Below are 14,193 nucleotides of genomic sequence, written 5' to 3'. Positions count from 1 at the left end.
CATTTCTCTCCCAACAACATTCGGTATTGGCTTGAATTCGATACTTTCTATGTGGGTTGAATTCACGTATCTCAATGTTTCAGTCAAATTGGTTAATTTTAGGATAGCACTCCGGTTAAGAATGTCGTGCTTCCCCCTTGAGATATAGAGCGGAATGATTTCGTGTTTTAATGAGCCTGGAGGGTAAGTTGGATCTGTCTCTGTTTTGTGATCCGAGAACTTAGTTTGAGTGTTTTTTTGGGTATCTTGTCTTGGTGGCCCTGTTTTGGGAAGGTGGGGTATGGGCTCGGTGTTGCTTGCGAGCTGATGACATTTTGGGCCCTCTAGGCCTTGAGAGGGAGCACCTGGTGGCAGCTTGTTTACCAAGGAATTTTCTTTTTGCCCCTTGACCATTTTTGAGAAGTAGTGCACGATGCTTTTTTGTTCCGCTTGTGGTTTCTGTGCCTGTGAGCAAGCAGCCGATTGCTTGATTGTGTGACCATCAAATAAGTTGTTAGCCGTTTGTCTGCTGGGGTGATCGGTTGCTATAACTGTCTGAGCCAGGGATACGAGTGTGGGATCCCGTCGTGAGTCTTCTTTGTCTTTTTGATCCATCATGCTTGGGTCTTTGTCCTTTGGTGGTAGCGGTGTTGTTACTAAGGTCAGATCTGTCTTTGGATTTCTGGCCGTTGAGGGATCTTGTTCAAGGTGCCTGATGTGCAACGCTATTGTTTTTTTGGCTTGATATTTTTTTTGTCTGGCTTTCCTCATTCTCTTCCGTTCTCGTTTTGTTAAGTGATTAGATTGGTTTTGTTGCCCGTTAGTTGGTGTGCCGGAAAGTTCTTTCCCGGAGATGACTAGATTGTCTGAGCCTTTGTGGTGGGCTGTAGTATTTTCAGGAGTTTGTATATGGACTGTTGATTGGTTGGGCTGGCTTCCAGTGGGTCCACTTTTGTGTTCTCGCTAGTTGATGTGTCACCGTTAACTGAGCTTATCGAGTACTCATGAGGGGTTTCCATGCCGGAGGTTTCAGTGATTTTTTGACGCTCCTTTGTGTTGATTTGGACTTCCTCCAAGATGTCAGTTAGGATGGTCGGTAGCCCTTTCAATAGGTTCATTGTTTCGAAGCACTGGCATTCGTGATACATTGTGTGCGGGTCTTTCTGTACCCGTACTATCAGGGAATTTAGCTCTAATATCTTTCTATCTATGCCCACCACGTGAGATGCAAGGATTTGTAGGAGGTCTATTTGTGATTCCAATTTATCGGAATGTTGAATTAGAGCTGAAGAGATGGTTTACATGATACTTATGAAAGGCGGCCACAACGGGGCCTGTGCTGGAGAAAAATTGGTAGTATCATAGCGGCTGGTTTGGGGACTTGTCTCAGCCTTATCCCCTGGTTTGGTCCGAGCTGAGACTTGTAGGTCTCCACCCTGGCGGGTTCCTGTTAAAGGGGTTTGATTTTCCATTTTTTTCCTATGATCGTGGCCCTTTGGGGGTGTTGTTTTGATGGGTGAAGAAATGGTATAATGAAGGGGAAATAGCCCCGACGGGCCATGCGATGGTTGGTTATTTGCCACGTGGAGAGATAATGGGCTGCTTTCACTTGAGTGGTCAAGTGTTTCTGCGCCAGAAGGGCATTTTAATGTATTTTCATCCTTTGATGGCGCCTCTTCGCTTAAAGATCCTTTCAAGTGATTATGAGCATTCACTTTCGTCAGTTCCCCTTGTTGCCATTTTGCGGACTCTTTTAAAATAATTTCATCCTTTAAAGAGGCCCCTACGCTTGATGGTCCCATCGGATGTGTATGGGTATTGGTATTTTTCTGTCCCCCTTGTTGCAGCTTCGTAGTTTCTTTGTCTGTAGGGTCCTTGTCCGATTTGTGCGTGGTGTCGATTCTTGAGGCTAGCGAATTATCAGCCACATGGTCCTTGTTTGATTTGTCCTTAACGACCATACTTGGTGCTGGTAAATAGTCTGCCACATTTTCGCCCGCGTGGTCGAAAGCCATCGAGCCGAAGTATGAGCCCAAGCTTAAGGATCAGCGTATTTCTAACGCGTTCGGTGTTTTCGCGCGCAGGGTTTCTGTCTCTGTCTCGGCTTGGTCGTTATTTGCTGCTTCCCTTGTGTTTATTTGTACTTGCACCGTTAATTTGTTAGCCATTTTGGTTAAAGTTTTCGGTGGACTTCGAATAATCTCACATGATGAGTCGGTCTGAGGCAGTTTAGATTTTGATAACGAGCCTACTGACTGGAACTTTCTTTTGGTGCTGGTGACAGACTGTGAATGGTGTGCTTGCAGCACTGAGGTCGCCGGGGATGCGGGTGAAATGAGAAAGTCTGTAATCTTGTGGAGTCCTAAGATTGGCTGTTGCATCGTACGGGTGGGGGTCCTGTCAATACTGTCTTGAACGTTTGTTGAGTCTGCGTCCCGGGTGTCGTTTTTTCTTTCACTTGTGTTGCTACTATGCTGTCGGTTTCTTTTTCTCCGGTTGTTTGTGGGGTCTGTTCTAATTTTCCCAGATCTCAACCTGAGAGGGGAGTGCTGATGTTTTAAAAAGTCCTGCACCTTTCCCTTTTGTCCTCCTCAGCCCCTCAGCCCCACCTCAGCCCCACCTGCTAGCTGCGTTGCGTTAGCGATTATTGAACTCAGTTGGGGAAGAGGGTTTTTAATAGGAAGTTGTTATGGACCAGTGGGCTGATGGATTGCTGGGTGTGTAGGATATGTGCGCTCCTTGTGCGCACTTTCTTAGTCCGGTTTTACTTGTTGCTCCCTCTTGTGCGGCAGATGCTGTGCGAAAGCTGTACAAAAAGTAAGGAATACAATCACGGTCACCGTCACTTATGGAGATGAAGGTCTTATGGGAGTTCTTTGTTGGGAAGGGGGTTCCTCGGGCTTCTTCTCAACCCCTGAGGTCACCCCTAAGTCCCCTGTGTAATGGCACTACTGTCCCCTGCTCAGCTGCTCTTGATCCTCGTTTTCCCGGAGCTCTGCAGGGTTGGCAGCTCCTGGGTTCTCCCTGCCTGCTGCCTGCAACCTGTTCCTCCAGGACTCGTGTGCAGAGTCGAATCGGGTCAAGCCTGTTTTGCCTGTTTTGCCTCTGGCAACGCTGCTCTACGAGTGAAGGTCAGGCGGCGCTGCGCTGGCTCTCTCTAAAGCAGGCTCTTGACAGGCGCTGTATGCTGTGCAGCTGAAGCTACACACTCGTTTTTCCCGCTGTTTAAACTTCCTCCCCTGCCTCCCCTGCTTCTTTGCGGAGCGAGTGGAGGTCAGGCTAGAACGGACTTGTGCCCTTTCAAGGGTTTCTCTCAACCGTGAGAAACAGGATGTGGGTTGCAGGTACACGTTGCGGTTTGCGATTTGCTTGGGGGGAGTGGGGAGAAGCGGGGGCAAGGAAGGGGAGCCGCACCAACCAACCTGCTCGACCCTGTCCTGGGCACCGCCTCCTCCGTTCCTCCGCTCGTCCTCCACACGTCCTCCACACGTCCTCCACTCAACCCCCGGATCTTTCCCACGCCGGCTCCTCTTTTTCGCCGCTGTGACTTGCCGCCGTGACTTGCTCCGATCTCCGATCTCCGCTCTGCTCCTCCCCGGTCACCTGACTTCCGGTCACCTGGTGTGAGGATTGTAAACAGTGATCGCTAATGCAAAACTAGCTTTTTAATCAATTCATCACCTAATATCTCCTTCTCCTTCTCACCTTGTTCCCCATTTGCTTCTATTATGGCTGTAGTTTTCGGTGAAGTCGCTGTTCTTTTCCTACTGGAGCGCAACCCGCCCCGTTTGCTCTGACCCTTTCTGCATGCTCTAATAGCTCTAGTTGCAGGCACAGACACAGGGGAAGGGAGGTCATCTTCAATCATGCTTGACTGGTCACCTGGTTCATTATCTAGATTAGCAGCAGAGGATATATTTAAATCAAGGTTAACATTCGGGCTTATCTCGGTGATGGAAATATCGCTACTATGTACCTGTATCGGAACTTCTAACACAGTAGGATCTAGCAAAGAACTCTGCGTAAAGATGGCAGGTGGTGAGCTTAAGCCCAACGATATTCGTCTTGTGCTATTTATTTTGCTCACAACCTGAACCAGGTAATTGTCTATAGTATTAGGTACAGATGAAGACCTTTGCTTGGACATATTGGAGACAATTGGATAGTAGTCGACTAGAAGTATCACCCCCAAAACCAAGCAAACAAGGAGCGTTTACCAATTAGATAGATAAACAGGGACCTCAGGGATATATTGGCAAAGATACTTCTTACTTGAGGGGTAACAATGATAGGCTGCGACAGGAACAAGCAGGGATCCTGGCCCAGCCCAGTTATGGTCAGTCACGGACTGTCACAGACTGTCCGCCCTTTGTCCGGGCTTCGTCCAGCGCGTCCCGCGCGCGTCCTCGCGGGACGAGGGACCTGGCGCTGCTTTATGCGCCTCCTGGCGCGTTCAGTGGTGGCGTCGGCGTTTTGCCCCAAGGGATCCTGGGGATTGCAGGCTTTCGTGGGACCGGCAGAGCCAAGGCAGGCCGGTCGTTCGTTGTGTTTGAGGGGCAGAGCCAAGCCCGGCCGTGAGTCAAGGAGCTGGAGATACAGCAGTGAGCCCCGGTAGCAGAGACGGTGAACTTCAGGGAACTCGGCCCCTGGCGCTGCTTTATGCGCCTCCTGGCGCGCTCAGTGGTGGCGTCGGCGTTTTACCCCAAGGGATCCTGGGGATTGTAGGCTTTCGTGGGACCGGCGGAGCCAAGCCCGGCCGGTCGCTCGTTGTGTTTGAGGGGCGGAGCCAAGCCCGGCCGTGAGTCAAGGAGCTGGAGATACAGCAGTGAGCCCCGGTAGCAGAGACGGTAATTCTAAGAGCTGTATAGATTATATTCTGGTATCTATCGCACTCTGATCTATTCTCTATGATTTTAAAATTGATGATAGATCTGAGAGTGACCACTTCCCGTTGTGCCTGACACTTAAGGCCGATCTCTTTAAACCAACTAGTTTAAGGGCCGATGATGAGGTTGATGATGTGATCGAACCATTACTAACTAATAATCGTAGAGCGCTGAAATGGCCTTCAATAGGGGGAAATGAGATGGCTATGAAGCAGATCTATGATAGCTTTGTAGAAATTATCTCACCGTATATAGGTCTACCGGTTACAGAGATCCCAGCAAATGATCATACACCAATGCTTGGTAGAGTCCCTCACACCAATTTTAAGTAAGATACCAAAGAAACGCAAAAAGAGAACAAGAGAGGTGAGCGATTCAGGTAACCTGTGGTACAATAAAGAATGCCGTGAAGCAAAAAAGAGCTTATTCTGGCAGCTAAAGGAAACAAGCATTTACAATGCAACGGACTCACCTTTGCAAAAGTTAGAGCTACTGGCATTGTAAATGACAACATTTTTATTTATGTGTTGGTTTTGAAAACAGATAAATAAATGGCATTGTCATTTACAATGCCAATAGCTTAATCTCTCGCAAATGCGAGACCTCTTGCATTTGCACCCACACACACACACACACACACACGCACACACACACACACACACACACACACACACACACACACACACACACACACACACACACACACAGAGAGCCACACACACACACACAGAGCCACACACACACACAGAGCCACACACACACACACACACACAGCCACACACACACACATAGCCACACACACAGAGCCATACACACAGAGACACACACACACACACACAGAGCCACACACACACACACACACACACAGCCACACACACAGAGCCACACACACACACAGAGCCACACACACACACACACACAGAGCCACACACACACACACACACACACAGAGCCACACACACACACACACACACACAGAGCCACACACACAGAGCCACGAACACACACGGAGCCACACACAGAGCCACACACACGCACACAGAGCCAGACACACAGAGCCAGACACACACACAGAGCCAGACACACACACAGAGCCAGACACACACACAGAGCCAGACACACACACAGAGCCAGACACACACACAGAGCCAGACACACACACAGAGCCAGACACACACACAGAGCCACACACACACAGAGCCACACACACACAGAGCCACACACACACAGAACCACACACACACAGAGCCACACACACATAGAGCCACACACACATACACAGAGCCCCAGAGCATAATTCCAAGAGCCAATGTAGTTTAAAAATTACTTGTGAAGAAGCATCCGGGGCACCGTGGAGGTGCTGACAGCTTATTGCTACCGTGCGCCCGGAGGTCCATCACTGGGTGCTGAGGTAAACACCATGCGTCACGAGGCCGCCAGAGACCTAAAAAAAAGCCCCACTACTCCCAGGCCCGCCCTTTCTGTCACACACTGAAAACATTTTAAAGCATTTTAGCAGATTATGCCACAAAGAGGTGTGCGGGGGAGGACACTTTTTTTGGTAAATGAGTGCTCGGCTTAAAAGGGAATGAAGAACCTTTGACCATAGATTGGTCATGACCTATATCAGAAAATATATGAAGCCGATAGATGTGGCTTGTAGGTAACTCCATGTCACTGAAATACATGATGTTTAATGAACGGAGTGCATTCTGGGAGTGGTAGTCTTCATTGGGCTGTATAATGAGCCCTGGCACCAGCGTGCCTCCTGAGCCCCTCTCTGGGACTCTGAATTAGTTTATGAAATCAACGGTGCAGCTGCCCGCGCTGGTGCGGCGCAGCTGTGCCTCTATAATGGGACCTGGCACTACTGTGCCTGCTGGGGCCTCACTGGGGCTCTAGGCAAAGGTATGCCCAATGTTGCAGCTGCGGGGCAGCTGTAAAGACTTGTGTGGGTATCCACGGAGCTTGGGGGAGCCCTCCCTTAGGGACTCCCACTGAAGAAATGCCCCCACATTGCAGCGGCCAACGGTGCCGCTGGGAAGTCTCCGGGAGAATGGGCACCACCGTGCATGTGAGCCCCACTCGGGGGACCCTTAAAAACAAATGCCCCACACATGAACAGAACCGGCCGCACAGGACTGTGGAGCACTCCAGGAACTGCCCAACAGCGGTGGAGCGGCCCGCTGCCAGACGGGGCCGCTCTGACTCTTCCTCCCCAACACGGACTATGTTGAGCCCCTCTCACCGGCTCTCCTCAGGCTGCTCCTCCGGTGGGGGTTCAATCGCTATCTGGGTTCTTGGGCGGCTGCACGCGGGGCTGACATGCGGCGGGGACATGCACCGACAATGTGCCTCGTGCCCCCTCCACGTTACCTCTCCATCGGCTGCTGCACTTGCAGGGCTCTCCCTACTCATGGGAGCCCCTCCTCGCCAGGGCCCCGTTTCACCCGGTCACCCGGTCACCCATCTCGGGACCGGGACTTAGTGTGGAGCCAGCGAGGTTCCCAGCTGCCGTCTCCTGCACTTCCGGATGGATTTCAGGCCCCGTCCACGTCACGGGCAGGAGGTGCCTGACGTCCGGTTTGGACACATGGGCCGCGGCGGTGAGTCTCGAGGCAAACGAGGGGTAGGCTCCCTCTAATTCAAAATATAAAGCGGGGTGAGTACCCGTAATTAAAATAACAAAAATAGGCGGCCATAACGCGGGGTGGGCACCCGCTAGGAATTAATAATATAAATGCGGGCAAAGTCGCGGGGTGGGCACCAGCGCAATAAAAAACAATTAAATAGAGCGGGTTTTACTGCGAGGTAGCAGGCACAGAAGAGACAGGTGGTGTTACATACATTTGGGGCTTTGGAGTTTTGCGGTAAGGGGCGGGGCAAAGAAGTTTCTCTTTTAGCCCGTCCCTTTTAGACTGGGCGCCCCGACTTCCTGCTGGGGTAAAATGTTTCTTATCTTCTTTATGGGACCATCTGGACCCATAAAGAAGATAAGAAACCTTTTACTTCAGCAGTAAGTCAAGGAACCCAATCTGAAAAGGACGGGGCTTAAAGAGAAAGAAGAACGACACTAGAACCTCTTCTCCTATGGCTGGCCACCAGGAAGCCAGCCAATGGAGAAGAGGGGCGGGGCTTAACCCTCGCTAGTGAAGTTCTCCTAAAAACATAAAACCTCGTTAGCTCGACTGCGCATGTGCGCATAACGCCACGCGATACCTAAAAATGCTATGGTTTTAAGGGACAAAAGGAATATATATAAGAAGTTATTAACCCAAACTAAGAAAAATTGGGATGATAATATATGGACAGAGCTAATCAGCACAGCAAAAGCGAAAGACCAACTAAGTTTTTGGCGCCAAATATCTAAAGGCAGCAAAAAGGGAGGACGCTCTAAATATTTATATTTAGATGCAAATACATGCGTGAACCATTTTTCAAGCCTCTACTCTACAGCTGCATGCGATATAGAGCTTAGTCCAATGGAACATGTAAATTCCACAGTCCTAGTCCCATTAAACTTTTGCTTGAAAGAAACCCTAGCAGCAATAGATGCAATCAAACCTAGGAAGGCGCCAGGTCCAGACAAGATTCCAGGTGACTTACGGAAACATTCCATGGAGGTCTGGGGCCCCTATAATAATTGTATATGTAACTCAGTGGCTGCAGGTGCAGCGATACCCGAATCATGGAAAGAAGCTGAGATTACAACTATTTTAAAAAAAGGTGATGATATAATCCTTCAAATTACCGACCGATCAGCTTAATAGATGTTTTACAGAAAATATATGCTTGACAAATTTTAAGTAAATTGAATGAATGGATTGAGGAGAACATTATTTTATCAAGGTACCAGGCAGGCTTTAGAGCTAACACGAGTACGATTGACCCGGTTTTTAGATTCCTTTATATTAATTGGAAATATACAATATTTCAGAAGGGACACTTGTACACGGCCTTTGCCGCCTTCCACCTCATCCCCAGAAATCTCCTGTGGAATTCTCTAAAAAAAACAAGGTGTACCGGGAGAAATACTCACATAGATAATAAGACTGCAGGAGGACAACTTTGCAAGGGTCAGATGCGGACCGGGGGATAAACTTACAGATCCCATTAAGATCAGCAGGGGCGTAAGGCAGACATGTGTACTGGCATCCACCTTATTTTCACTATATGGTAATGATATTCCAGAATTTTTGTTGGGCTGCGAACAAGAGTCTCCCAAGCTGTGTGGTGTGCCAGGACCGGCTCTTTTATTTTATTTGCTGACGATACATTTTAATTTCACAAACTCCCAAAGGTCTGCAAAGATTATTAGATACCTTTGGGATCTATTGTGAGTCTAAAAGCCTGGAGATCAACTCGAGTAAAACTAAATATATGGCAATAAATCTGCATTAAAACTTTTTAAAAGAATGTAACTGTTAAAAATCTGACATTGGAATATGTTTATAATTCTAGCTATTTAGGCGTTACCCTGGATACTAACATGAATTTGAAAACACAGTTTGAGAAGAGCAGGACAATTCTATATCAAAATACTATACCAATTGTTAAGAAGCATGAGAGCTCTATATCCAAAGCAGTCTCCCCGGTCCTTGAGGGGTATAAATATAGGGTACAATCGGCGTGTTTATATGGAGCAGAACTATGGGGTCCTTTGAATAAGGATGTCATCAGGGTGGAGGAGAATTAAGTTTTTTAGAAAGCTATTGACCTTCCAAAGTGTACACCGCTAATTCCCATAGCAATGGATCTCAATATACGCCGTATAGACCTCCAGGCGAGTTTACGTCCCTTATTGTTTTGGGTTCGCCTGTGGTATACAGTTGAACTTGCCCAATACAGAGAAGGACTAGAGGACATTTTCAAGTTCACAAATACCAAAGTACAAGTGTGGCTGAAACACATTTAAGGCTGGTTCCATAAATTAGGACTCAAACACTTTCGGGAACGTCCGGCAGAATTGACTATTGCCTCTAAAAAAGCATTAAAACAGGCATTTTGGGCTCACATTCAAGATGGCCAATCACATAGTCCTGTGATAGGCACTTTGACAATGCAGTTTCTTTTAATGAAACCATTTTGGAATTTTGAGCAATTTTTAGTTGAAGTTCAGCCACAGTTGGCAAAATCGTTATATCTTAAATTTCGATATGGTGTGTTACAGTTAAATGTCAACACATTGAAATGGTCTCAAAAAATGGAAATACAAGTTCTAAATTACTATTCTTCTGCCCAGCATATCAAAAATATAGAAGGAAATGGATCAGACCCATTTGCCGATTATTGGGTATAAGATCCTCTATTGATTCAGAGAGAATATTGAGATCAGATACATCTCAACCTGTAGTTTTTAGCATGAGTAGGTATTTGTTCGGTGTGAATCTAATAAGGAAGAGGGAAGGCATGACATTTTAATGGAAAGCATATTAATTATATCTAGTCTTGCGCTGCACTTTAACTTGTCCATATGAAATTTATTGTTACCACCATGTAGACTGATTTTGTTTTTTTATTAGAGGAAAATGAATTAATAGTATAGTCGATTTTGTATTTACCACTACTTGCTCTCTTTTTTTATTCCAAATATGTAACCTTTCTACTGTAACTCCTCAACGTTGTAGGCTATTTAAATATATTTATTAATTCTTTCTTGCCAAGAAAGGTCTCCTTTGGTAATGTATTACCATTGGCAAAGTTTGTGGACAATCGGTACCTTTTGAAATGTTTTTATAAATGTGTGTATGTATATCTTTTATGTTTTTTTATACCGAAATAAATATTACTGACTGAATAACCTTTCACACCACTGAATAGATTCCTACCTCACTCGTTTCCTATTACACTTGAAAAACAGTTTTGGACGGGTGCATGTAACAAAAAGAATATTGAAAGATTTCAGGATTAAGAACCCTAACAAAGAAACCAAATTGGACCAAAAATGCTTCAACCGGGAACAATCATGTGAACCGTGGTTTTAGGATGCATAGAAGGAACCCTGGCACAGAGATACACCTGAACTAGGGACACAGATCCATTCTCTCAATATGAGTCTGTATGGGAGAACACAATATGAATGCCCTCCCACCACGTATCCCATCCGCAGGTTGGACCCTACACACCTTGCACACCACACTTACTCATTGGGATCGGTCCTGTCCATGGGCATTCCTCCATGGAGCTCTCGTCTGGTGGGCAAACCTACAGCCACAGACAAGATCGGCACCAAGGTGCAAAGAGACCAAGTATTCAGTGAATGTGCATATATAAAAACTAATACACTATTAGTACAAAACGTTGGATTCGGTTTCGGATTTGGTATACTATTTAAGGCTCTTATTTTTTTATATTCTTCAGGTATTTACTGTTGAAAACTCTACTGTGTCTCATCACCTCATGGAAAAGGTAAGTGGTGGCTTTTATTTGTGACAGAGAGACTATTGTATCAATTGCAGTTTTTCTAGCACAAAAAATACCTTTTTTACATATAGCTATTTAATTTCTTTTTAAGTAGCACTTGATGATATTACTACTTGCTTTCTTGTTATCCTAGAGAACAGCAGGACGTAGAAGGAAAGAGATGCCTAACTTACCTGTCTATTGATCGTTTTCCTGAATAAAAGGACATTATTCAAGATATAAAGTTTAGTAGGAAGGAGGTCTTAAGCTCGTCCATACTTAAAAAAAAAATACCTGGTCTTTCACTTTGTGCTCTTCACTTGGGATCAGTTCTTAAGGGTTTGTGAGAAGTGCTCCCAAGAGTATTAGTTATGAGTCAGAACATTTGAGTTTGGCATTTCTTAAAGGCTATTTAAATGTGTGCGATATATTTCGGGTAAAGAGTTTTGCAATAATTCATACAATTATATGATCAATAGTGCCAAAAGATTACTTTTGGCTCCAGGATTCACGATAGACATTTCTGTGTCCATTCAGCTTTACTTTTGACTTGCGGGATGTATATTATTGATGGGCCGATGCAATTGGTCAACCAGAAATCAGGAATCTTTCACTCATTTTCCCTTTGCTCCTCTAAGGCAATACTTCAGGAGCTCTTTAAAATGATTTCATTGCCTTTATGCCATCTTGGGTCATTGTTGTGTATATGCTATATAAATAACGCAGAATATCTTTCAGATACTTCTGTTGCCCTCTACTTCTTTTACTACTTTTACATGTCTGTACAGGATCATTACATTTTGAAAGTTGAGCATGTGCACTGCCAAGCATATTTCCCTGGCGCTCCTCAGTAACATACTCCACTGTCCCAAGGTCAGTCCATTCTACGTGTGCAGATGAAATTAGACATGTTTTGCCTAGCCTTGAATGGAGTGTCTTGCTCACTCCTTCATTGGTACATATTACCTTTTTTGTGGTTTGGTAAGGCAGTTCCATGGTCTTCTGCACATGCCAATGGTCACCAGCTTTAATAATATCAGTGCAGCAGGCAGCTGTTTATTTCAGCTGACCAGTTAAGGTCTTCAACCCCCTATTCTCCATGTTTCATTGTTCATTCATTCCGTCAGTGCATGGTCTGTGGAATCATTTAATGTGGTAGCTGGATGTCTTTGCTTTCTGTCCATCTGGAACTTCCTCTACTGTTTGGCACAATGCATTGAAATGGGCATGCTCAGAAGGGGAACTTTTTAGTTCTAGACAAGTCTACTAGGTCTGTGGACTATTTAAGTGATTATGGTGGTATTGGATGTTTTTTCAGGGATAGTTTAGGTCTACTTGTAACAAACACCCATGTTCCCAAGCAGGACTTAGTGGTACTCTTACTGTGCACTTTAGTCTTTGTATAACTAAACACTTAACCTCTATGGTTGCTGCATCATTTAAACAAGCAATTATGAACAGCACCATTGCCTACTTGGTTGACAACCTCACCACTTCCACTGGCTATTGGCAAATCCGCAGTCAAGACAGCACCGTTCTCAAGATGAAAAAGGGAAAAAAGCAAAAGAACAAGACCAGAGAACTCCTCTGTTTCTGCACCAAGGTTCTGAAAAAACAGCCCTATCTATCGGGGTCACCCCAACTATTCTCCAGTTTAAGAAAGTGCTAAATACATACTTCTTTAAAGAAAACTGCACTCAGCAAAATAATAGTATAACCCCTCTCTCTGAGCCCAGCTGCTGCCCAATCACTCCCGGATTGTTTCTTTGCTGTTGACCTTCTACAGTACTCCACTGCCTTTCATCTAGGTTTGCACTATACAAATACTGCATACGTATATACAGAGTAAATGCGTTCCAGCTGCCTGAGAAACCAGTTTGACTGTTCCTGAAAAACTAAGGTAAGAAAGACCCTCAACGTAAGTAGAACTCTGGGATAGCCATGATTCTGATATAATCAGAACTCTTTTATAGCGAGAGTACTTTAATTTGGAGTCTGTGATCAAAATCGTGGACTAAACTGAGTACCCACATAAAACGAGCCTCCACAAACACCTGATGTGAGTAGAGCCCTTTCATTCTTGGAGTGTAGTATAATCAGAAAGATGGCATTAATGAACTTTGGCTGCTTACATCAAACATGGTATAGTCGGAGTCTGTTTAGATCATAGCTTTGTATTTGCCTGATTTGTTACGTCATTGGACGAGAAGATTTTGCTTTTATGAATTTCCAAACTTATGTTGAAGTAACTTATCTTAACTCTAACCATTTCCCAACCAGCTAATCCCAACTTTGTCAAGGGATTGGAGTTTATGTAGTGATAAGTCGATGTAATGAGTTTGCATTGTTTAAGTACAGCCCTAGACCACCATCTCTTGAACGTGTTTCTCCAGAGGAGTTCTACAGGGTAGTTGTCTTGGCACAGATATGTTTTACTCAACAACCATTGACCCTCTCAGCTCCACAAAGCACCAACAAGACTGGCTATATGGTATGCCATTGACTCTGTGTGTGGACTTCAAGTCACAAAAACCATTGCACAAGGCCAGTGTGCATCATCACTTGGTGGAGGCAGGCACACTCAGCACCACAAAGCACCAATGAGACTCCCACTGTGCGGGCTGCGACCAGGCCAAGGGTGAGCTCGACTACGCCTGTCAAAGGCTGGAGGAGGCTTGGCTGGCCCACATCTCTTCGCTTGTGTTTATTACACCAATGGAAAAAACAAGGCAGCTAAGATTTCGAAGGGTAGGACTATTATTCCTTACCCTTCAATTTAGAAACTTTGAGAGCAGTGCCATGGGTATTTTAAACAAAGAAATTACCTCAGTAGAGGAACGGCTGGGGTTGCTAAAAAAACTGTAGCGCATTCAGCTCTTATTATGGCCCCTGCTGTTTTAGCTCTCAAGGTCGATCTTCACCTGAG

At 45.7% G+C, this 14,193-nt stretch overlaps 1 protein-coding gene across 1 annotated transcript in view; it reads left to right on the top strand.

Annotated features, from left to right (window-relative positions):
• The window catches only part of PRMT7 (protein arginine methyltransferase 7), a 645,306-nt gene that overhangs the window by 305,046 nt on the left and 326,067 nt on the right, over positions 1 to 14,193 (top strand). Inside the window, exon 12 of the mRNA XM_078670716.1 lies at positions 11,226 to 11,273. Coding sequence (XP_078526842.1) covers positions 11,226 to 11,273 — 48 coding nt within the window. The remainder of the gene's footprint in view (positions 1 to 11,225; positions 11,274 to 14,193) is intronic.

The sequence above is a fragment of the Lissotriton helveticus genome, chromosome 12 (assembly GCF_964261635.1).
Source record: "Lissotriton helveticus chromosome 12, aLisHel1.1, whole genome shotgun sequence".
NCBI lineage: Eukaryota > Metazoa > Chordata > Amphibia > Caudata > Salamandridae > Lissotriton > Lissotriton helveticus.
Note: the sequence above shows the minus strand (reverse complement) of the source record. Positions and strands in the feature narration are given on the sequence as shown.